This window comes from Homalodisca vitripennis, unplaced genomic scaffold, assembly GCF_021130785.1.
Source record: "Homalodisca vitripennis isolate AUS2020 unplaced genomic scaffold, UT_GWSS_2.1 ScUCBcl_441;HRSCAF=2454, whole genome shotgun sequence".
Taxonomy (NCBI): Eukaryota; Metazoa; Arthropoda; class Insecta; order Hemiptera; family Cicadellidae; genus Homalodisca; species Homalodisca vitripennis.
In genome coordinates this window covers 17,386-44,590 of record NW_025776564.1, presented here as the reverse complement: position 1 = coordinate 44,590, position 27,205 = coordinate 17,386, and the positions used below count along the sequence as shown (strand labels likewise).

The 27,205-nt window shown below is 30.7% G+C and overlaps 1 protein-coding gene and 1 long non-coding RNA gene across 3 annotated transcripts; one reads left to right on the top strand and one right to left on the bottom strand.

Moving 5' to 3' along the window:
- The first annotated feature begins 7,009 nt into the window (after positions 1-7,009).
- Positions 7,010-9,394, top strand: LOC124370691 (peroxisomal membrane protein PEX14-like). Of its 2 annotated transcripts, none has more exons than XM_046828977.1 (2): positions 7,010-7,169; positions 9,042-9,394. In XM_046828977.1, exons 1-2 carry the CDS (start codon positions 7,155-7,157, stop codon positions 9,240-9,242), a joined length of 216 nt encoding a protein of 71 aa, XP_046684933.1. In that variant the 5' UTR covers positions 7,010-7,154; the 3' UTR covers positions 9,243-9,394. The 2 variants fall into 2 exon arrangements, 1 of the variants encoding a protein (XP_046684933.1); XR_006923206.1 differs by lacking the exon at positions 7,010-7,169 and adding an exon at positions 7,916-7,983.
- Positions 9,395-13,881: 4,487 nt separating this feature from the next.
- Positions 13,882-16,876, bottom strand: LOC124370690. The gene is made up of 2 exons (XR_006923205.1): positions 16,608-16,876; positions 13,882-14,188 (listed from the first exon to the last, which is right to left on the bottom strand). It is a non-coding gene; the product is annotated as an uncharacterized LOC124370690 (long non-coding RNA).
- Between the last annotated feature and the right edge of the window lie 10,329 nt (positions 16,877-27,205).

Below are 27,205 nucleotides of genomic sequence, written 5' to 3'. Positions count from 1 at the left end.
TATGTTATTTGCAATAATTTGATACTTAAGGAAATTTAAGTTACAGATGAATGATATAAAAAAAACAACTTATTTGAAGTCAGTAAGCTTCAGGACAAAGCGTAAAGAGATAGAATCAGAAATACGTTTAGCAATTATTCTTTAGTTTAGCTTTTCATGAAGTAACCATCAAGATGTTCAACTTAAAACTTTTTTTGTCACAGAGTTCTTCCTACAAATCTGCATACTCCAAATAGTCTTTTTTTATTTAATTCTTTATCGAGGGGAAACAGATTTGTTAAAGGTCTGTAAACACCTTAATACTTTTTAATCCTTAGCGGATAAGATTTAAGATATTTTTGAAATGCTCTACGTCTATCTTAACAAGTTTTTTTATGTGATAACCATCACACACCAACATCGGCAAGACGAACTGTGGGGAGTGTGATAAAAAAATCTTAAATGCAAGCCTAAATCAATATGGATTCCATGTTAAAGGGATTTAATGTTGCAATATAACAACAATTTTTATTACAAAGTAGCGCCTGTTGAAATAAGTTAAATATTGAACATTAAAACCTCTCATTTTGTATAAGATACCTATTTTAGCAATAACTCTACGAGAAAATAAAGCAATTTGAGTATTGAAAATCGTAAATGTACTGAAACTTTGAATATTGAATTTCTGTACCTGTAACAACAGTAATTTGGTGTATACCTGTAACCTGGGATTAACATCATCAAATTGAAAAATCATGTTTGGCCAGATAATCACTAAAAGAGGTGGATTATCTTGCAAACTTGGAACGGGAACTTTATACAGTATTTACAGTTTCATAAATCTAACAATTTTATTTACAGTCCGCGAGCCAATTTGCAGTGCATAAACATCCTACATGGTTTTCCTTCTAAGAATGAAATTGATCATTAGTCACGTTAGTTTTGGTTAGATAGAAATAGTATTATGATTTCAAACGATAATTTTTATTGAGCTCATACTTTTATCTTCATAAAACTTCCATATGCAGACCCTGCAAAGTAGCAAATTTCAGACTATTTATCTAATTGTCTGACGGTAATGTAGCTATTATTTATATCTGATGGTCCGTTTACAGTATATCAAGCTGTAAAAATTGAGAAAAAAATTATAGTTTCATATATTTAAGCCTATTTAGCCTTCATCAAAACTAGCGTGGCTAAGGATTGAGTTATTTCTTATAAACACTCCTCTATAAGGTTAAATAAAACACTAGTTTTTTACGTCTTACAGAGAGCAAACTGTCTCTCATTTTGTAGGCAACTGACATTGATAAAACTGGCTTACAGCCAAATTACAGAACTTTATCAATTTTTTAAACGAAAAGTGAAAAGGTCAACTTCAGTTTTGTGTACATGAAAGAAACAATATTTGGTGTTTAATGTGGCTCATATTTTATGTAAAACCTTCCTATGGTAATCGAAGGATTGCTTCATTTACATTCGCAATATTAAGATTCTTTACGATCAGTAATGTCATAAAGGTTACTACATATTTGTATAATAATATCTAAATAATATCTGTTGAATATATAATGAACTATTTAATTTATTTGTAAAACATTTGTTCTTACTAAATATTTTTAAACCAAATAAATTTTTAAAATAATTTTTCATTAGTCCGTTTAAATAACGGTATTTACATTGCTAAAACTAATAAATACATTAGGATTGTTTACTGTAAAGAAACCACTGAATCATATCAACTTAAATACAATACTGTTTTGTATTCCCAAAATCTAGGAGAGAGTTTTGGCAATGGATAAGTTTAAAACAACTGTGACGAAATAAAAGCACACTCAAGCCACTACTTTTCAATTGCAAAGTTTGAATGAGACTTTCATTCACTTAACTTTAAAAACGGAAGTAAGAGCAGCAGAAATAGCCTGGCTGACGAGAGGAGAAACTTTCCGTATTTAAAATAACGGCAGCAATACTGTATCTGTATCTTACGTTCTGTATTATTAATATTTGTATAAACCTGGAATAATATTAATCCTAATCTGTTTGGTAGATAATTTTCTGTTGCTCAATTTACTCCGGCAGACTATGGTTACATTAGAGTTTATGTCATACTAGCTGTTTCCCGCTGCTTCGCACGCTTTTTCGTAAGCTTTGCCCGTGTACGTGCACTTCTGGTTCAAGTGAGTTATATTTCCAACGACGATGTAGAGTTTTTACTGTTGGCACGATCAAGAAAATCTATCAAAAGTGTATGTATATGGCCATTGTCTACGTAAATGTACTTTATTATAAATTGCTCTAACACTCAAGCTTTAAGTTCAACCAGAAATGTGTTTTGAACACAAATATACATCAAAGCTTAGCGCCTTCAAATAGTTTGTTGCTATTTAATATACGTAACTGTCTCGTAATCGCAGTTTATAGTGTGCAGGCGCTTTAAAAACTTTTAAAATGTGCAGTATCGTCTGGTGGCGAGATACATCAATAGGCATAGTATTCAAACCTTCTCCGTCGAAAAATACATATATATACACACACATTTTTCATAATGATCGGTCAAATAGTTTACGATTCCATAAAGGACAAACACACAAACACTCATTTTATATATATATATATATATATATATATATATATATATATATATATATATAGATTAGCAACTTAAAAATCAAAATCCGTTATGTCCCGCAACTCTTGTTGACAATACAGACTAAAATACTATATTTTTCAAATATTTTATTCTGAATTTTTTTGTTGGCTCTCTAGAATTTTATTCTGAAATGTAATGCGTAATATCTCGAGGGATATTCATCGCCATCAGTTAGGGAAGGTGGTGGCAGGAAGCATTAGTCCGTTTGAAGACTAAAAATACTTTCTAATCTTGTTCAAACAATTTTAAAGACTGTTTGCTTGGTATTAATTACTAATGTCAGTAGTTGTATATTTGACAATGATTCCTCCAGTACGTTCAATTAGCTACAATCGAAAAATTTTCCTCGAGAAAGTGCCTTCCTCTAACAGAATAAAGTTCTAGAGGTTCTCTTATCAGAAATTCGTGGAGAGCCATCAAATACTATAAATTAATTTGCGTTCTATGAATAAATATGCTTTCTAATCTTGTTCAAACAATCATAAAGACTGTTTTAATTACTATGTCAGTAGTTGTATATTTGACAATAATTCCTCCAGCACGTTCAATTAGCGCCAATCGTAAAGCATCGCTGGATTTAGTGTCTTTCCCTGACAATATAAAAGTTTAGAGGTTCTTAAAAGAAATGCCTGGAGAGCCATCAAATACTATAAATTGATTTGCGTTCGAGGAATAAACTACTTTTAATCTGTTTTAAACTTTCATAAATACTCTTTCCTTAGTATTGATTACTATTTCAGTAGTTTTAGATTTGACGATAATAATTACTCCAGATAATTGAATAAAACGTTCAATTAGTGACATTCGAAACACATCCCTCGATATAGTGTCTTCCCTTAACAGAATAATATTCTAGAGGGTCTCACCAGAACTTAATGATACAGCCATCAAATACTGTAATTTAATTTGCGAAGATGTATTTTTTTTAATTCTGGAGTTCGAATGCCGCCTGGCCAGTTCCAAGTTCGTTATCGTAATAGCGATAAGATCACTGATTGTTTCACTGATAACGCCTTAAAACTGGTTCTCAGTAGTTATTATTAATGTATGAAAGTTGTTTATACTACATGAAATTGTTTTTGCGTGAAATCATGTAGTTTATCAAGTTTATTATTAGAGAATACATAACATATTTTGATCCTGAAACTGAAATAGTAAAATGGAATTACTCATGAAACAATGACACGACGTCAAAATGTAAGAAAACCTTTTAAGACTCATTTAAGCAGCAAGTTATATTACTACTCTTACAAGAGAATTGCAGGGATATTTATAACAAGTGGTAATATTAAGCTGAATGGTTGTACAAAGAACATAAGGTCTCTTGCCAATCATGTTGTAGGTGTGGTAGATGGGCCTTAGCAAGCAATGCAATTTGGTGACCGTGTTCTACATGTAGAGCATTACACATCTTGTTATACAAGGGTAGAGTATGATTGACCAATCTACAGCAGATGGTCACTTATCCATTATAAACGGATTGAAGGAAATGAGAATATAATAGTGGATACTGACTTGCAACCCCGCATAAATGCAGGATACAGTAATTGTAAAAGTAAACCATATACAACCAACTGAAATATAAAAATATATTCCGAAATAACAACGCTATATAATAAATTGTAGTATTTAAGTTAGATTTTAGTTTGTTGTTTTCTTAACATATTCAGAAAAAGCTATTGCTTTTTTAAATTAAATAATATTATTAATGAACCTTTGTAGGTGACATAAATATATAATACTATCCATAATGTTACATAGAATTTAAAATTAAAAAAATTATGGTTGCCTGTAAAGTCGGTTTTACGGGCGAAGATTTTACGTGACAACGTCTTTTTTCTCGGTAGAATATTTATTGATATGAATATTATTAAATTGCACAATAGGAACAAGGAATTGAATGAAAATAAGAATTGCACAAATTTTAACTATAGAAATATATTTTTTTTACTAAAACATTGTACATAATTTGAAATTAATTAAAATTTGTTATTGTAAATTGTAAAGTTGAATAAAACATTTACTAAAATTGGAATTTGAAATTCTTGCTAAACACAGTTAAATTCTAACTCCGCGCGTGGTGATTGGTCGGTTTAGTTCGTTTATTTGGTCGCACTGTTATGACAGGTTAGAGGTTATAATTTGTTATTTTAAATGTTTGACTAGCAATACGCGCTGTTTCTTCTCAATCGACTGAATTACGATTGATTGCAGAGTGATTTAAACTAATAATTTACTTAACACTATCAACATTTGTCAATAGTATGACATAACCTATAAACTCAGTTTCTCAACTTTTGTGTCAATCTAACAATTAATCAATCAATCATAGTTTACGATAATGAAATATCAGTGTACAATTATTTACCTTTATTGTTGTAGTTGTTGTAAATGACGAATCTAAGCACTCCACATTTTCACGAATAAACATAGTTTACCTGCTTTATCCCGTGCGGATCCCGTGCGGCGGACCCACTGGACAGGCATCGTAACGTTACCGGGCGTTACACTTTTTCATGAGTGACTCCGAGCCGCAACCTAATTTAAGACGTTGTCACGTCAAAAAGAAAAATTTCCCAATAATTGACAAAACATTCTTTAGAGATAAAATCCGATCAGAATAAGTCTGGGAAAGTGGAACAAACAACGAATGTGTACAGTTTGTTGGCGGTAAACCGTTTGGGAACGCTAACTGTCAAAGAGACGGATATGTGTTTTGCTTGTCTCGACAAATATATCAATCGGATCACTACCTTTTATTATATTGTATTAAACATTTTGTAAGATATTCGCATGTGTCTTTTTTTTGTTACGGGATTGGCTGTTATGAGTTTGCTTATTTCTCCTTGATAGGGTTGTGAGTAGTAAATAATTTACTTTATAACATACGACGAAATTCAATGAAAAAGAACATAACATATTATAAGAACATATTTTGAAAATTTTGGATGTATATGTATTTTTCTACGGAGAAGGCCCATTTGATGTAACTCGGCTACAGGCGGCGCTGTAAATCATAAAAGCGCCTGCAAATTATAAACTGTAATTACGAGACAGTTTCGTATATTAAATATCCAAACACTATTTGAAGGCGCTAAGTTATGATATTTATTTAAAATAAATTTCTAGTTGAACTTAAAGCTTTAGTGTTAGACCACTTTATAATAAAGTATATGTACGTGTACAATGGTTATAAATATACAGATAACTTGTGACAGATTTACTTGATCGTGCCAACAAAGTAAACTCTACATCGGCATTGGAAATGTAATTCACCTGAACCCGAAATGCTCATACACGGACAAAGCTTACGAAAAACGTGCGAAGCCGCGGGAAACAGCTAGTTCAATACCCAACTCATATACAAATGTTAAATATTAAACTTAAATACTAAATAAAAAAGCAAAAATAAGATTTTTTTATCTAATTGTTTTGAACAGTTTTGAACCATGTCAATGGGCTTACTGCCAGAATACTTTTATAGTCAACCAACTTACTGTATTTTGTAACCCTTACTGTGTCACAGTCTCATGTTAACTGTGAAGAACATTTGTGCAGTACATGTAAGATTATAATAAGAATCCCAAATGAGCCCACAAATAGGTTTTTTAATTATTTTTGTAACCAATCAGAGAATTCTTTATAACCATGACATTACTCACTTGAATTCAACACTCTTCGTTAATATTGGACAATGTTGCTCAAAACATAGATTTAAATTGCATTTTTACAATTATGAAAAGGTGCTTGATAATAAAGATTTTCAACCCACTTTATTACGAGCCTGGTGCGGTGGAAAGATTCCGAGTGTGAAAATGAGGATTTATTTAATAACTAAAGATTTTATCGATGTTCGTGAACAGATTGACACCATCGTATAGGACAGGTCATATCTTTCCAAACCTACTGTTGTATAATATTCATACGTTAACCATGAAAGAATGTTGAGATAAAAGCCACACATTAAAATGCATTTCTTTTAACTGCACAGGAAAGAATATTTTATTTCGTCATTTTTACATTTATAATTTTATTAAATCTAGTTAATTATATCCCCAAAACTTTAGTATATCGATTTCGGGGATATTATATAAATTGTGAATCTTTTTGAATGCACGACTCAAGGTTGTAAATTATATAGTGTGATAAAACAGTAGTAACCGAAATTATCAGGTCGTGTTTGTGAATAATGGCTAGCAGTAATCTCTGCTTCAGTCACTTTTACAATCAGTAAGACAAACGGTAACCGATCTGCTTCAGTTGATTTTATATCTAAGATATGTTAACCTACTACTTTAACATCTATTATTCTAAGCAATAGGCGTTACCACTTATCTTCAGAAATATTTGTTTCTTTTCAGTTATGGAAGAGCAATTTTCACTTTTGGTTACACTAATTAACTTCAGACAATAGGCACACGATTTTAACGATTGAGAGGATCGTTAAAGTCCATGGAGATTTATTTCGTAGGACAGAATATAAGGTAATACCATTCTGCGTAAACCCGCAGTGCAGGCAAGAATGGCGTTTTGTAATGTAAGTAAATGTAATCATTATCTAAAATAATTAGTTTTCTAACACTTAAAGATCTATTTTATTGACGATTCTAAGTCTATACTATTTATTACTATATTATTTAGATTGGGACTAAATATTTTAATTTTTAATTCATGATTTTTACTTTAAAAATATATTAATTATTCAATTCTTGTCTTTTCCTACAGGGAAATAAGTTAAGCATGTGATGATATACTAATAGCATACGCGTATTGAGCAAAAGTTCGTTGTTTTCAAATATTGCATGTAAACATTATCTTTGGATTATATATACAATATAATAAGACAGAATTGTACTTCCTGAAATGGAGTTCACATTTTTGAACTAATTTGATACGTGCTACGGTGTAACATCAGCGAAAACATATTGAATAGTGAAACTAAGGAATTTCAGTAATTTTAATAATAAATTTCTTTTAAGACTGTACTTGAAAGTTTCACATATCATTAAATATATCACTTCTGATTACGTCAAATAACAAACTTAAAAATTTATTGGTATTATCAAAATTCATATATGGCCCACTGTTAATATATTATGTGATTTATATTACCTTTTAGCATTTTTATAAGTGTATGAAAGTTTGATAAAATATGTACTGCTTCTTTGTTGTAATGTGTTAATGTGCAAAGGTTATAACTTAATATTATGATTCAAAATTTATTTCTATTATACTTAAAAAATAAATTTGATAGGTATATAACACGATTTACTTTTTTGCAGATAATGGTTGCCATAAAACAGCTCTGTATCTCGTTTGCAGTGTTATTAGTTCCCACCAACCCTCAACCGGTAAAAACTTTTGTCAAACTTATTTTTTATAGCGTTTTAGACTCTTGGATTCATATATTATCTTAAAATATATAAGTTATGTTGCTGTACTTGGTTATTACAAATAATTTTGTAACTGTTTTCAAATACATTCTCTAACACTAAGTAACTACCGTATAACAGGTCACGTGAAATAAGCCAAGTTTAATACAAATTATCCTTCTTTTTTGATACTTTTTAATCATAATTATAGACATTTTCCGATTTCTCAAGTAATCTAAAAAATGTTTTTTATCGATATTTGTTACAAAATTTTAAAAACTTAGTTGTATATGTTTTTTTTTTCAAATGGTAAAACCGTTATAGTTATAAGCAGCTAATTTAAATCCGCATGCATTATTATTGCTGTCTTAGTTTATTAGCTTATAAGGAGAACAAATACGTTCAAATTAGAAACATAAAACTTTGGGTTTTTAAGCATATAATGACGTATATTTTCGAATATCCGTTTAGTGTTTCTTAATATCTAAGGCCTATAACTAGAAATTTATATGGCAGTGGGTAGCATTATAAATTATTAGTAACCGATAATTAGTTTACGCAATGAATTCATTATTTTACAGAACACTTTCAGCTTACTCAAGACGCTAACATTGTGATGTGTCAATATATTATATTTACCACAATGCACTAGGCAATCATCTTCGTATGTGCCTCGTATGACTTGTACATACATTTCTTATTTCTTTGTTATCTGTGAATCATTAATCATGAATCTGTTAATCTTCGTTTCAGCTACATCATATTATTAAAACTATATAAAAATACTTAAATTAAAAAACAAACAAAAATGAATATGTTATCTTCCAATTAGACCAGTCATGAAACACTTGAGATTACTTTGCTCGATTTTATTTCTGTTTTTGGGATATATACTGTTAATTACAGTTGTAAAATATTGCTTTGAATCAAGTTTTTGAGCAAGAAAACAATAATTATTACATGTCTCTTTCTATTCCTAAACAGATTATTTCACTTTTCCTTGTATTTTGACGCCGCCATACGTGTTTGCTTTTCAGAGTACATCAAGTACATCTCCTACACCTCTGAATGAAGAACCACCTACAGCGAATGGCAACCCACCGACAGATAATGAAGAGCCATCTTCAAATAACGACCCAAGTACAGCTAATGGAGAGTCAACTTCAAACAACGACCCGCCAACAGAAACCGAAGAGCCAGCTTCAGATAGTGACCCACAAACAACTAATGAAGAGTAACCAAGTAATGACCCACCAACAGCTGATAGAGCTGTTAAGGACCACTTAAAGGACCACCTTCAAGCATTGACCCACCAACTGAAAGCGAATGGCCTGCATCGCACTAGAAACATGTCCATGCACTATTACAACATATATCATTATATATTGGATCTCATTGCTTTTTATCCAACACAAATTAAAATTCCAGAAGTCCACATCCATAAGTTCAAACCAAGTTGTCACATTTAACATATAGCTGCATAATCTAAAAATATCAAAACATACATCCAATCTTAAAAAACTAGTTTTTGAACCTATTTATACTTCAATTTGCTAAAAGAACCGACGCTTAGTGTACATTAAGCGACTCACAATAAGCGGCTAGTGTAGATATATTGCCACCTCAAAAAAAGTTTATATACATTTTCTATTGCAAACAGGTTGAACGAGGGCTTAGAACAAACGTGTTTAGAACTATAGAGGAATAACCAAAGAAACGATAATTTTTGAGATCTCTGTATCAAAAAGTCCTCTCAAATTTTGTATTAAGAGCTTAAAAGATTCATTATAAAATTAAACCACAATTTTTATCCAAGGCGTATATGCAACGAAAGTGTACGCCAGACAATGTGTTGCGTAATAGGCTTCAAACAGGTTCAATGCAAAATCCCAAGTGTATACCTCATTGCATTATTGAGAGATAGAGCAACATAAACTCTTACGGAAATTAAATGTTTGCATCCCCTCTCCCTCCCCGGCAAACGAATAAGAAATTGTGTCTGATTATTGATAGGCTTTAACTAAACTTATCAAATTTCAATGGTTGGGCACGTGGCATCATTGAGCGTACGTGGAAATAAAACTTTATGTTAAACTAGCTGTTTCCCGCGGCTTCGCACGCTTTTCGTAAGTTTGCCTATATATAAGAACTTCTGGTTCAAGTTAATTATATTTCCAATGGCGATAAGTTTGTCTTGTTGCCACGTTCAAGAAAATCTGTAAAAAGTGTAAGTTTATAGCCATTGTACACGTACATGTACTTTATTACAAACACTTACGCATTGAGTTCAACCAGAAATTTATTTTAAAGACAAATATAAATCATAACTTAGCGCCTTCAAATACTGTTTGGCTATTTAATATACTTAACTACATCGAAATTCCATTTTATAATGAGACGGCACTTTTAAAACTTTTAACTTTTGTAGCACCGCCTGGTGGCGAGTTTACATCAATGGGCATATCATATAAACCTTCTCCGTGAAAAAATATATTTACGTACAAATTTTCATAATGATCGGTCAAATAGTTTACAATTCTATAAGGGACATACACATAAGTGTCATATATCTATATAAATATATATATATGTGTGTGTGTGTGTGTGTGTGTGTGTGTGTGTGTGTGTGTGTGTGTGTGTGTGTGTGTGTGTGTGTGTGTGTGTGTGCCTCTTGAGGACAATTCTTAAAATATCTGGGGTGGATTTAAGGAGCCATGGTTCTCCTGCGATAATGAGGAAGTACGAAGCTTACTCTCAAATAAGCTTTTATGTCAATCTGATGATCAGCAACGCGAGATAAAAAAATTGTAATGAACAGCAAAGTTTAAAGTCGATAAGATTACAAATATAAATGACTGATCTATTTCAGTATTCAATACACAGTAGAAGCTAGCACAAAACAAAAAACTAAGATAAAAAAGGTTTACGTTTTGGTCCTACACCACCGTTATTCAGCTAGTTCAGGAAAATAAAGATTCAACATACCAACACTTTAGGCCAACTAGTAATAAAGTTCAGGTAAACAAGAATTTAACATACCAGCACATACGGCCAGTTTGGCCATACCTACAATATTAAAGTTGATGATTTGAAATGTATGTAATAGAATTCACTAATTCCAATTTTCTGTTTTCTTTTTAAAACTATAAAGAAATTGTTTTTGTTCTCATTAGTACAGGTACTGAAATTTGTGCCATAAAAGTGTTTTTACGATTTTTCCTGATGCTATGGAATTATTACCGTAGTGGGATAGCTTTGATGCTCTTGTTTGCTAATTTCCTTAACTTTAATTTTTCGTTTTAGAACGTTCAGTAATATTAAATCTTTAAATAGTTATTTTTAATCAAAACTTCACTTGCACTTGTTTGTTAAAGTTTGTATTTTTATCATCTTTCATCAATTTATTGGTACTCTTGAAGAAAATTTGTACTAATATAATTTAAACATGAATTATTATAGATATAGTGTACTCTGACATCCTTTTTTAGTAATGACATTTAGTTGTTTCTGTTTTTGTTTTTTTGTTAAGATCTTAAGAAATATAATTTAACCATTAAACTATCTTTATATGTTAAATCTTTGTTAAAAACTTTTTTTACAACTAAAGATTTCATCGACATTCATTAAAAATGTTTAGGTTTCGTAACCCTATGTTAAAGGACATGCTTTCTAAAAAGTTACTGATTATTGGGTGAGAACACAAGTCACAGGTAAACCTGACTCTTGGATGTAATATTTTTCTGCCTTTGGTAAAATAAAAATCCAAGTCAAACAACATGAATTGTAAACCATATTTCCTGCATAATGATTTTATTAATTATTGGTGACGTTAGATTATATGTACATATTATAATTTTTTAACGTATTTTTCCTTTTTGTACACTTTGTCTGTTTATATTTAGTTACATAAGCCCTAACAGGGGGGAGCGCTTTTATAGAAGACACCGCGTGTTGCGTAACAGGCTTCGCTGAGGTTGCATGCAAAATTCCAGATCTATAAATTATTTCATTTTATTTGTCCTCTAAAAGTGCTGCAGGTATATAGACATACATAAAATCATAAAGAAAAATATTGACACAATAATTACGCCGTATTTCATTGTTAGACATGCACCATCTTAGAACACAGTCTTGTCCACATAGAAATAAAGTTTCTCCAAATTTAAAGTTAGGTATGAAATATTTCGCTTTGGATATCTTACCATATGACTCATTCAAGTTTTCTCATTAAGTTTTAGGTTACATAATAGTGTTTAAATAATCAAATTTCCCACAGACTATGGAGAGTATTGCAACTTAAAAGTGCGCTAAAATAAAATCTTGTCACTTGCGACCTTTAGCATTGACTTTCCACTCGTTCATTTTTCTTCCCATTCTATTAATAAAACTGGTACATATTCAAACTTCAATTCAATTCAATTCAATTCAAAAAGAAATTTATTTCACTTTTTTACATAATACATACAAATAACAGTAAAGTACTAATACTAAAAGAAAATTTAAGCACAGCATAATTATTCTAAACAATTAAGTACAATATCAAAAAAAAAAAAAAAAACTAAAATAATTAATAATAAAATAACATAATTTTGTAGTGAAATAAATTAGGTAAATCCCAAAGGCAAGGCCAGTGTGGGATATCCATCACTTGAAAAAACACTTAAAAACAACACAGAAGACAACAGCTGCATTTGTGCTAACTAAAAAAAACAAAATACATCTTTTTTACGTAAAAAAATTTAATGGACATTTAAAATAAACATTTATTATTTCTGCCTTAGACATTTTTGCTATTATTCATAACAAGTAAAATAAAACAATTAAATATATCTAAACATTTATTATAATGAGCTATACTTAGAATTGGATCAAATAAACAAAACTTAATTGATAAATGAGTTAACTGATAATATATATATATGCATATCTATGCAATCTAGTAGGAAAGATCATCATTTATCCCCTTTGTGAAAGAAAAAAGAACAAACTATTCAATAACGCTAAATAAATTTTCACAATCAGGAAAACGTGAACAATAGTTTTTTTAGGCCAACTAAAAATTGTGAACTAGTTTCTTTTTTCTGAATTTTGAACAAAATTAAATTAAATAAGCGTGGTGCATTAAATGTATAAAACTTTTTATAAAGAGTTAAGTTAGGCTTCGGAACTTCCACTAGTAGATTTCTTAATTGGTATCTGATATTTTCTCCAAATAAATTTGATGTACTTCTGATGTAAAATAGTTTTAAAACTTTAAAAATATATAGATTTCTAATGGGAAGAATTTTGAAATTAATAAAAAGTGGCCATGAATGTTCCGTTCTATGAGCATTGGATAGGATGCGGATGAAGGTTTTCTTGAGTACAATGATAGGATATAAAGTAGTAACATATGTACCTCCCCAACATGCCAAGCCATAGCTCAGTCTGGAACCTACTAAAGCGTGATATACTTTCACTAAAACGTTTTGTAGGGCATATACTTCTTAGTAAATAAAATATTCTTACACTCTTTACACACATTTCTGTTTTCAACTTTCCTACGTGGCTTTTCCAAGATAAGTTAGAATCAATAACCAGGCCTAAATACTTAATTTTTTTAACCTTACTAATTTTTAAACAATGGCAGTTGTTATGATAAATACAAATACTTCTTATGACTGTTATCAATTTTTGCTTAAAAATTTATTTACTCTCAATTTTTTCATTACCATCGTCGTTACCTATAAATCCAATGTAAAAATATTCACTAATGCACAGCCATCGAACCGTCATTGAAATTAATACTTCGACAAAGCCTGTTATTGGTCTGGGTACTCCTACCTTGTTGTTTGAAGGATCAGAAAATTGTATAAAGTAAATAACTTTCTCACTGGATGGGTAGTTTAGTTTAATTCCAATTATTAGCAGTTATTACAAACAGAAGACTTGACGTAGTATATTTCAGGTGGCGATGCTCCATAGACACCACGTGGTGGATACTAGTGACATCTGCCGCCTCCTCCATTACCACTCTTCATATATGCACTTTAATATATCCTCCTACATGAAGTAAATCTGATCCAACTTTTTTCCCGCGGGAGGAACGGGGAAGAAACTTTTTATTTGATACTTTATTATGTTCAGTTGGTTCCTTTATGCTTGAACTTTCAGAAATGGGTGCTGTTTCTGTGCAGATTTCTTCCTGAAAATGAGGAATGTATATTTAAACATGAACATTATTAGAAGGGAATTTAAATGATGGTAAATGATATTGTATCATTTAATCTATTTCCTTTATACCCAAACTATGATATTTAATAGTTGTAGAGTTGTAGAGTGTAGTATGTAGAGTGTAAGTGGCTGATAAAAAATTAGAAGGTGTGAGGATTTTTGGTCAGACTCTTTATAATATGCAGAATAACATTATAAATCAATTTATGGACATTTATGTTCACCACACATGGAAATTAAATACATAAATTTATAAATAAAAAAGAATTTAAACAGTCCAATAAATTTATAATTCTTTACTACAAACCCACTGTTGAAATTTTCACGTACATTTTTTAATTATCATACAGATTGGATTTTTTCTTCGGCTAGTTAAAAATTGTTTGGGCTTGATATATAATAGCTGTTACCCACGGCTTTGTGTTTTCAAAATCAAAGTCCTTAAACTATTTAGTACAAGCACTTACGATGTAATATGATGAAGTCATTTGAAAGTTTTCAAACGTATGTAACAAGCATATATGGTTATGAAAGTCAGAGTTTACCCTCACTCTTATATAATGTTTTGCACATGTAGGTGGTTTGAATTAATTATATTTCGACAACGCCACAGCTGCGTTTGTCCCGATAAAAAAAACTAATGTTTAGTTCTCGGCAACCTACGTGTATTTTGGTTAAAGAGCCTTTACTTCTAACTATTGTCATATACGGAATGTCTAGAATATTTTTGAGCTATAGTTTGTCTTGTAGTTCCGATGAAGAAAATATATAATCATGAGGATTGCGAAGCCTATTAAGGACTAGGGAGAAATCCTATCATTTCCGGTATAAGGGATAAAATCATTATTAAGTTCATGCAACATTTCAAAATAATCTTTCAAGAGGTTTAGCGTTATAGAAATGTTTGCTTTCAGTTCACATCAGTTTCAGTTTCAGAATGGTCGCTTCTCTGTTTATACTTAAGCCACTGTTAAAATTTCATATAACATTGTCATGGAATTTCACCAGTTTGAGTGCATAATGTGAGAACATTCACAGATTAATTTATTAAGTTTGGTTTTGTAACTGTGTTTAAAAATTATTTCCAACTAACATTAAAAAGCTTAAATTCGTCACTGGCGCAGTCTATAGTAAAATTTAGATACTAACTTTGTATTTACAATCTGCATCACTCCTGATTAAACACAGTTGTAAATTTAAATTTTTAACAGTTTCTGGCTTTTTAGCGAACTTCAACTAAGAGTCAAGAGCTGTTCTATCAGTTAATTTGGATTATTATACATAAATATTATCATTTTTTTCCAAGTTATACAATATTCCAGGTTCTGCGTGGCTTTAGATCTATATCTTCATATGACCTCAGATCAACAATTAAATGGTATAATCAGCTGATTAGTGCAGCTAAAATAAAAACAGCTGATTCTTGTGGCTCTTGAGCAGTGTTGTCACGTAATAACTGTCAATATTGTTTAGTACCGCGCTTTAAAAAGTGTTGTCCTCCTTATTTGTAAAAATATATTCTTGAACCTGGTATCATTGGATTTGTATTTAAATTTTATAACTAAAGTACGATGTATATGACATTTTTATTATATTAAATTTGTAAGATATTTACGGTTAATCATGTTAGAAGCTTTAATTTTGAAAATAAATTTTGTAAATAATTATTTTTACTGTAATTAGGCCTTTATGTTATAAACTTACATAACAAATTTCAACTTGTTAACATATTACAACAAGCTAGTCTCAAAGTTTTTTAAATTTGTTACTGACGTTGGAATAATTGAGAGGATAACAGGATTTCTGACATTTGCCATCTTTATATATTATAAAAAGGTATAACACAACGTTTCGAGGATTGGAATCTATTAATATATTAATACCTCTCCCACCTGACGAAGAGGATAGATCCCAATCCTCGAAACGTTGTGTTATGCCCTATATAAACAATAACGATGGCAAATGTCCGAAATACTGCTATCCTTACATGATACGATATTGATTCTTACTAATCTTTAATTTGATTTAACTGTTGAAATAAAACAAATATATAAAACAATATTTTGTTCTATCATATTGTGAGAACTATAATGTACTCACAAATTACGTTGCCTTCACCAGTGCTCTCTCCAACCAGTTTCGATCTTACGTGAAATTTGTTTATTACAAATGTAATACCCTCGGCCTGCGACTTATTTCATATTATTCAGATTATTTCATAAACACATATTTACATTTACTGCATATTTTGAAATTTATTTTAATGGTAATATAATTTAAAGCAAACTCAGTTTATATTAAATCGATTACAGTTAAAAAATCACTTGATCTGCTAAATCGGAAACTAACCTATTACAGTCAACATACATACATTAAACATCACAACCTACCTTATTGTTATCACAAATAACTAAAGTCAACGTTGTTAGTAACACGTGTAGGATTACTAATGAATACAACATCTTCTGCATTGTGTTACTTCAGAGCCTCAAATAAGCTGTTTAGTAACTGCACAGTAGGTTGTAAACACTTCTGAGCTCTTAAGATTGATCTACCAGATAAATTAGTTCCATGTGGATACCTTCACCTGTTTAATGACTTCTCGAGAAATGGGTACTTTAATTGTGCCAATTACACTGAAATGAACATAAAAAGTTTACTTGTTTAAGGGTCTCCTAATTGCCTTGTATCCAGACCTAATTAGGTCTTCAGACTCTTGATTCTACCTCTAAATAGAGTTCCTCAATCCTAAGGATATCCATGGCATTATTTAGTTACCATGGTTTTATCTATGTTTCAAATCCTGGACGACTAGACAAAATGTAGTCTGCTAATCAAGTTTACAGGAAAATGGCTGTAAATTATTTTCTCTCAGTAAATGAGCAATAAAACCCTAATAGTGGTCATTAAGATAAATATACAATCACAAAAACTAATTCTTCTCTGTATAAATTACCAGAGCGTACCACACTCTGTTCTGAGACCAATCACTACCACCATAACGTAGTTGTTTTTCGAGAATATGTTACAATCGTAAGTATTATGAAACACAGCACTAATTATACATTCTAAAATTATCTCTCCACATTTACTATGAAAAATAATTATCACGAAAATATATTTACTTGATTTTGTTAATTTTATGATTCCTTACATTTTCCACGTACCTTCTCGGCGTACATCTGAGTTCCAGATGATGATTCTCTACAATTTTGGGATATCCAGTGAAGCAATGGGACAGAACAACTTACGGAGATATAGTGCTCTTTAAATTACCACACTTTACCTCACAGGTTCTATGGAACGTATCGTTCTTCATAGTAGGGGTACAATTATAATTTTTTTGAAGCCAATGTGGCATATGTCCTTGAGCAATAAGACAGATTGGAAGCGGAGATTTGGAATTTTTCAATTCCCATCCTGTTGCCTTGGGAAGCTTCCCATTTATGTCAGGTTTCCAGATGATGCTCTCTCAGAAGTTCTTTGAATCATAACATGGAGTAGCGAAAAGAAAAAAATATTGGCTATGTGGATTATTCTTCCTGCGACAATCACTTACACCAAAGTTGAGAAGCCATATACGTTTTCATACTAATGATCTGGGTGACTTGTCTGTTGGAGGCAATGCACACTTAATAATAGAATAGCGAGACATAGTACAGAGCAGAGATAGGAGTTCCATGAATAATAATTTAGTTTTTAAATAAATATAAAGCGAAAAAAATGTATAGGAGCATCGAGGTGGAATAACTTACAGACATGTAGTTATTTTGATATTACTGTAATTTATCTCAGGAATGCCAAGAACTATTTAAATTTGTATACTAGCGTACCTATGATGTTTTAGTTTGAGGTTGAATATGAATCCATTCTATTGTAGCGAGAAAGGGTAGAGTATATAGGGTAACGATTCTAGAGAAGGGTTTGTTAGTCAAGTCTAGTATGTGTTTCAGGTAACGTTTCAATTGAACCAATATTGCTATGAATAGTTTAAGTTTCTTAATATTTTAGGATATTTCCTAAGCTGGATTATATGACGAATATATTCAATGGAGCATTGGAACAGTTTTATTCCATTTAAATTTAAACATTGTCTTTAAATATCTGTGGTTTTTTCGTAAACTAATAATATTTTTTTAATTATTTCTATCTGTAATGAATTTATCAGAAATATTTGTAAATTTTAAATTTAAAAAATGACTAACAACATTCTATTGCATTAAAATAATCTTGTACAAACCTCAACTCTAAATTACGCATATTTCGTTATAAACCTTAAATCTAGTATAATTTATGGACATGTTTGCCACACACACGCTCACTCGCATGCATCAACACACACAGACTCACAAGAAATCTCGTAAATTAATTATCTAAAGCCTAAACACCAGTACAAATTTCCCCATCTGGACTAAGATATTACTATGAGACTAACAACATCTCCTCATATCCTATAATGGTAAGCAAGAGGTGAACCCTTGATAATACAGTATACAGTCTGAATATAAATGCGGTTAAGTTGTGATTCTAGATTGTAATTAAACTACGCGTAATACTTAACAGCACGTTGGTAATTAAAGCATTTAATTAACTCTATCATTAGTTAAGATTTTATAGCGGTTACCTACAGAGCAACCTTTGCTGTTAAAATTCCAGGAGTGATTAGATGAAAGTATGCAAATTATTACAAACGTTATTTAAATACTTTTATAATCTTACGCAGTAACGCCTTCTCTTTTAATTTTCGAGGTGGATATAAACCATTAGTATGGTTAAAATAATAAGCTTCGATTACAAAAATACAAACTGATTACTACGCTTTTACTACTAATCTTAAATCAAAAGATATATATCAAATTAATGATCAACTATAGATTTACACATTTAAATTTAACAAAATTATCTTACAGAACATTTAATAATACCGTTTTATTTTGCGACTTTTTGCATGCATCGATGTAAAAATGATGAAAAGGTCGATAACGCTCAACCTAATCCCACGGAAAAACATGCACATCAATGAACTCGATGCAGCCTATATAAAAATGAATTTTCAAAAACATTTCAAATCTATAGGCGTGTTTATGCTCGAGATATTGTGAGGATAGACAGTTAGATAGAAATGAAATTATTTCATCCCCTCAAGCTTCACTTACGCTAAGCCAAGAAGAGTAAAATTTGTAAGCTATGCAATGTACGCTTCTAATTAGTAGGGTATAGAGATGAAGGAGAGAGGGGTTACCACAAATCAGTGTTGGAACCCGTGTTTGTGATTCATGTGTCTGATTGAACAGCTGATTGAGATATGAATCAACAGTAATCAGTAATCAGATTTAGTTTGTACATTTCTAAATATTTAAAAGGGGAATTCAAGAAATGTACCAAATTTCAGCTCTCTAAGTCAATCGGTTCTTGTTCTTGAAAAAAGTTTACCTAATTATGAAAAAGCACAACTTTCTAAATAAGAGGGGGAAAATTATCAATCATCAGTGTCCTGCGCTGTAGTCTGGATTGTCTGGGCATTATCGTTTTTCAAAATGATTTTCCACCCTCCTTCTTTTGAAGTTCATGTATTGACTTGTCCGCTTTTTTATTCTTCGAAGATCAAACATTTTCATTGTGGATACACAGTTTTCCAAGTTGGCAGACCCATGATTTTGAATAATTAGGCACTTTCTAATAGTTATAGTGTATCTAATTTAACAAATACTTTTTTGTGATTCTGCTACATTTAATGTTATTTAGGGAATAGGTCATATTTTTTGTCATGAGCATACTTTTCAAGTGAGACTGGATTGGCTAAGTACTGGATGATTGTATTTCTAGTAGTACTGCAGGAGGAAGGTGAGTATGGTCTGAATGTTTGTATTCAGTCCGCTCTATTATTGACTGTAGGCACAACTCATATCCGGTTTTTTATTGAATGAACCTAAATAAAAATAACACTCTGCCTGTAACTCTGGAAGGGTGGCTTATTCTTCCTCTTGGATTCGATAAACTCTCATAAGGACCTGACATTTCCTCCACTCGTCCGCTTATGGGTTTGACAATATTATTCCTATTCAATGGGGTGCAGAGCCTGAATGATTCTATTAGTCTGCGGCACCTTAAGTAAAGAACTCTTTCTTGGCTTTATTTGGTTATTAAGATGACGTAATTCACTTGTTTTGGTTTTAGGGGACCGTTTTTGTGAATTTCTTACATTTAACAAGTAATGCTTGCATTATTTTGAAACTTTATGCCAATACCCATGTACTTATAATTTTTTTACTACAACAGCAAAGACAAGCAGCAAAGTTTTAAAGCTATTCAATGTTCAGTTCGATAACCGATTGGATTATTAGGTGGAAGGAGGAGGGATTTTCACAAAGATACAATACATGCAAACATAAGAAGAAAGAGCAACCTGCAGTAGCACATGGTCTTCAACACAATGTTAAGTTTGAAGATACATATATCTAAATACTCAGTTTCTAACACTTTCTAAAAATTAAATTACTATCAGTTGTAGAACCGTGAAGAAAGCCCATCAAATCGTAACAAAATCAAAATTTTCAAGTGGACAGACAGACCTTAAGATGACTTTGTTATCAGTAAGTATTTTTGCTTCAAATCATGTTTAACACATCTAACCAATTTGGACTAATTGCTTATTTATTTTTTCTGAAAAATAGTATTGTTGTTCTCTGCATGAAGCATCAATACCTACAAGTAAGACCTTTACAAGTATTACTTTCCGTATAAAAGAATGAATGCGGGAAAAATATTGTTAGTAAAGGTGTTGGAAAGGTTATTAACTATTTCCACTTTTACAGCAAATACATATGAAGTAAGAAGTGTAGTAATAATTTGCATATAAAACAATATTAACAATATGATACTTCAGTTATTCTCAAGTGGAGAATCTAAAACTTGGAATCCGAAATGTAGTAAATTTGAGTTCAACACCCTAATGACGTGTCTCAAACACAAATCTGTAATAAAGTTCACCCAAAATGATTTTATATTGTACAAACATTTAGGCTGTAGGTAAGATACACTGCTTTTATATTAAACCATACTCGTTCAGAGGCTGCAAACATCGTTTTAAATTGTATTTTTATGATCGGCAATTTCACAGTTTATGTATCAGTAATCTCTCCACAACTGCTAATATTCAGTATAAAGCGTTATAAATTATACACATTATTATTATTCTGAATTTATATTTTATTCGTTATTACACTATAGTAATGTAATTTAATGAGTCGAAAGCCAGTTTTAATGTAGCACAATTTGAATTGTATTCACAAAACCTGGGTTTCTTGAAATCGATATACAAATTTCCCTTAAAAGGTTAATCGACAGTCATCCGCTGGTTTTGGTGGAGCCAAATCGCAGGTTGCCAAAATGTTCAAAGCATAAAATTGTATTTTTCTCGGATAGCATTTTTTTTAAATCTTGACAACAATCTGACTCATAAACATATGTTAAATCAGCCCCAACTAACTCTATTCGGACAGGTAATTTGGCACATTTCAGCATTTTGTGTAGTTGTCTGACGATGTTATACCTATTATTTATGTGTGTGGCGGTTGTTTTAAAGTATATAGAACTAAGAAAATTATATATAAAATATCGATATAGCTAATACAAGATATCGATAACATTGTTAACCCTTTCGATAACTTCCCGTTTAGACCTCCACCAAAACTACCGTTGCTGACGATTGATGTCTTTCGTAGGAACATGCCTCTATTGATTTAAAGATTGCATGCTTTTACAGTACCAAATTGCCTTGACCCGAAGATTATATTGCAATTGCTTGAATATACTGTTATTAATAATTTAACTCTTGTAAAGAGCCGAGTTCTGTAACGTGCCTGATGTTGATAAGTGCCAATCAGTACGTACGAGTATAAAGCTACACAATGTCAGACGTGTTAAATTGCTTTATTTCTAGTTGATCCATGTGCGACTTTATATTGCTCTAGACAACTCTGATTGATCTTTCGTCATCAGAATATGCACACTGCATATCAGACAGGTATGTTACTAACTATGATACAGTACACATTTAGTGAACTAGTTTATTTTATCCTTTTACTGAATTGTTCTAGATAAGTATAATTTCACTTCAATAAGCCATGAGCACTGTTCTGACAGCCAAAACATTTTATGCTGGCTTTAATTCTTTTTAAACCAATTAAAGTTTTTCTTTACCCTAACATATTGTCATTTTTAAACGAAACAAAAAGCTGTTTAGGTTGTTGTGCATGATTTTTGCCGTCGTGAATTTGGATTGTTGTGAGTGGTGTTTGCCGCTCCTGAAATTGGGTTGACTAGATTGATAGTGGTTTTTGCGCTAATTAGTATTTTACAATGTGACTGCCACTTCACCTATCTATAATTGTCTCTAATGTCGAAACTATGTAAAGGTTCGTTTAGAGCTTCGTCGTCATCGACTTTCTTTGGATTATTTCAGACGAACATGACTCCAGATTCCAGGAGTCGAGTCTGAGACAGCGTCAGATAAAAGACGCTGCAATAAAAGGAAGGCAAAGTCGAGCTAAATTAAACATTCAAATTAAATCAACCTTCCCATCATAGCTACGTTATGTATTAAAAAGGGAAATTGAGTGAAAAGATAAAGAACAGTGCAGTATGGGTTAATTTTAGATGAACTTTGAAATACCAAGTTTATATCGCTACGACAACACAGATCTGTAATAGCTGAATAGAGCACTATCACTCACTAAAAACACACTAATTGACAATAATGTTGTTTAAGTGATTATTAATCAGCTCATTGTTGTATTTTACAGCGGAAATTACTAGCTCATTGTTGCCAATTGGTATACCATTTGAACACTTGCCATGCATGTTTCATGCATTACGCACTGTTTTGTTGAACTGATCTTTAAATTTTGTTTAATTTGTTTATGTATTATAACCAAACACAACTTGTAAACATTAAAGTTGTTGGTTTAAACTATTTTATTATTTTAATTTTACAGATTTAAGATATAAAATGTAATATCCAGCGATTAATTGAAGTAATTAAAGCTTTTCCATCATTGATTTATTTTGTAAATCAACTCATTTCACATAAATCACAATATTTAGTAAATGTCTCAATAATTCAGGAAGTAGAGGGACAAATATTCAACTGTAATAAAATATAGATTGAAGGAATCTTTATCTCACAACATATCGCTACATTTTATGTGTTTATATAAACACGTACTCTCCTGCAGTCGTTCGAAGAAGACATTTGAGATTTTATAGTCGCGTCATAACAATGGATTTTCGTAATTCCTTCTCAATAGAGCTTAGTTCCAAAAGGTACATAACCAGTGAATGAAGAAGAACCGCTTTACGATTGTTTGTCTTAAAATAAAAATGTACATTATTAAATATACATTGTGAATCGTATGAATATTTATATTTATTAACAATTTATATTGTTAATAAATATAACTAGTTAATTATATCATTATATTGTAGTATTTAACAACCGATATAGTTTAAGAATTATTTAATTACAATTTTATTAAAAAATAATATTATTTCACACTACATATAATATTCACCACTATATTTTTTAATAATAATACAATCAGGTATCTACATAAATTAGGATACGTTAAGTTGAAAATATAACATTCATAAGAAAATAAGCTGTGTTACAATTATTAAACATCGTATTATTTAAAAAATTACCTAACAATAGTAAAATTCGGTGAACGTTACTGCAAGGAAAGGTAAGTTATCGTAAATAATTAGCACGAAATAGATGATAGCCACATCCCCACATATATTCCCCATAAGGATGCCAAAGACAGATTCTATTGAAAGATAACTTTGACAACTATATTTTAGTCTTCAAATAAATTTTTTGAAATACAACAATATTTCACTTCAACGAAAACTGCCGATGGTTAAGTGCCAGGTTTTAAGTGGTGCAGTAGATTTTTTACAGTTTTTTTTATTTAAGGCAAAGTCATTTTAGATAGCTTATTCCTTTGAGGGAGAAAATAATTATTGCACAAGGAGCTGCAAGTGTGTAATGTTGTAATTTAACTCAGGTCCACGGGGAATCGCCTGTATATATGTTTATGATATTTTACAATAAGGATATGAAATATGGTTGAAATAATAGTTGAATTTTATATATAACAACGTATTTTCTGTCATAATTTAAGAAAATAACAAAAAACTTTCGTAAGTCGTAATTTACATACATTCTAAAAAGTTGTTCTTATCCTTTCTTAGACATTTTTTATTAGGCTATAACTCCAAAAATAATAACTTTTCATGTTTTTTATTCCGGTGAGGTAAGTAAATTGCTCTTTTTTCCTGTTTTGGGGGGAAATATCTTGAAGAGCTATTGATCCCCAAAGAAAACCTATTCAAAACCCAACCATATCGCAGACCAGTGTGCTGAACTCCTAAGGTTGGAAAGCAAAACACATTATTTATGAGCTCATATCAAATAATAAGAATGAATAGGCGACACTCTTCATATCTTATGATGATCTGATAGTTCATTCTCAGATTTCAGTATTTGGCACATAATCTTTCTAAGAATGAATGAAGAATAAAATATAAAAACCCATAGCCGTTCTTAATATATTTGTAATACTAAGAATATGTAAGAGCTTTTACTCAAAGCTCAGAGCAAGTTGAGTGAATCGTAGAGCTTGCATTTGAGTTAAGTGAAAATATAAAAATTTAATAAACATAACATAGGTTTAGTAGTTCTGACATAGTTTCACTTAGAAAATGAGTGATAATTTAATAAGGTTTTACAGTCTGAGTCCATCAATTAGAGACACCTTTTCAGACGATATTTACCGCAAAAAGTCCAACTTTACAAGCTCTTGTGGCTTGTTATGTGCCGGAAGTGCTTTTAGTGGACACCGTTCTCTCGGAAATACCGGAAACGATTGCGGTAATAAACCCCTGGCTTTGCTTCCGAGAGCTGCCACAAAACTTATCCGCGAAAATTAAGAGTTACCCGTTAACTCAACCACTTTTTAAATATATTTTATTATCTTGACAAGCCAGTGGGTAGTTCAGCCCATTACTCAAACTCAATTTAAAAATGAAATATTTAATTATTATATTAAAAAGTTCGCAAGCAATTTGTCAATTTGAATACATCCTTTTAAACGGATCTCCTTTCGAATAATTTGATATTTAAATTTTTAAAGATAGTTTGTCGAATACCATAATTATTTGGATTGTAAAACCCTTTTAAGGTGGGTTTTTATCTTAATCTTTTATAAATTAACTTTCTATATTTAACAAATCTAGAGCATTTACCACATTAATTCCTAATTAACACCCTAAAGTTGTTTCTTTGAAAATATGTTCTATTTAAACACCTAATAAATGGAAACAGTAGGACAAATTGGCAGATGCATATGTAAATATCTTTGTTCTTATATTGCCACTGGGATATTGAGATCTGCAGTGTACATATAATACATTCTCAGATATCTCTGCGACGAATTCAATTATCTTTCCGCTCTATTTCCTCGTTACTCACGACTACCTATATTTTTTCTTTCATTTGTTATTTATTATAGTTTATTTAACTCTTTCGGGAAATTTACATAGTAATAAATTATTCATTTTAATTCTTAATAGGGAAAATATAAGTTATATTTGTGAAGATAAAAGTGACGTGATAGTATTCCCAATAGTGCTCACAGATTCAATTTGTCACTATTTGGATTATTCTGGTAATAGGATCAGTACACTTAAAACCTAATATATATTACCGAGTGACACAAGAGAATGGGCTGAACGGAAATAAACAGTTGTAATACAATCGTATTGACTAAGAACATAAAAACAATGAAACGTTATAACTTCTTTCATAAAATGTGAAAATCCACTCTATTAATAAACAGCAAGCAAGTTTATTCTTACTACTGAAGTGTAAGTAGGGAGTTTAAAACAGAGCCTAGTGCAATTAAATGAATCATGTAAAACTGATAAATAAACATTATTGAAGAGTGCAAGTAATCATTTTATTTGAAAATTCGTACTTTTAACGTAATTCGACGTTTTTATTATGTACTCGTATATTTCTAAAACGATTTATGACTGTAGTACGTATTATACGGCAAGATTGTAAAAAATAACTTAAAACCTTTACACCGATCATAAATTGTACCTTAATATGATGATGTTTTAGGTGTTTTTAAATAATCATAACTAAATATTAAGTTCAAAAATTGGAATATCCTCTTCATCAGATGTAAAAAAACCTTAAGGTATAAAGTTAAGCCAGGACAAAAATTAGAAAATTTAGTACACATAAACAAATTTAATATATTTGTTACATTTTTTTTAAATTTGTGTCATGACAAAAACTTATAAGTCATTTAAGGGTTTTCATAGCTCGTGAAGAGAATAGTTTCAATTTGTCTCATTATTCAAAAATAAGCGTTCTTTATTGCATGTGTGTGTTTCGAGAGGTAGGGATATCCTTAAGACTACCGGATGTCGAAAGAAAACACAGAGAGGAGAATATCTAACATGTAGAAAAACTTGAAATCTTACTAGACTAAAACTGTTACAATCATATAACGTTCATTGTAAAAAAAATGGATTTAATCTAGTTACTAGTAATCGGAAATTATGTTTGCAACATATTCCTAATGGAATAATTAAAGAATCAATTTTATACTTCTATAAATATAAAAAAACAGAGACTATCTAGAAACCTAAAAGGTTATCGTCAAATAAGTAGGACTAAATTTTGCTTGGAATTACTTGAAACATTTATGAAAAGTTGTAATATCAATTTATCTAGAGAAATACTTTAGATAACAGTATTTTAATGCGAATGACCAGCATCTTTAAATGTTTTATTGTTTAAGACTAACGAACTCATCAAAGCTATGTACTGTCTATTTACCAAGTTTGTTTTGAATATTTATCATGTTTATCGTATTTATTTACTACTGTCTTTATCGTGTTTAAAGTATAGTCG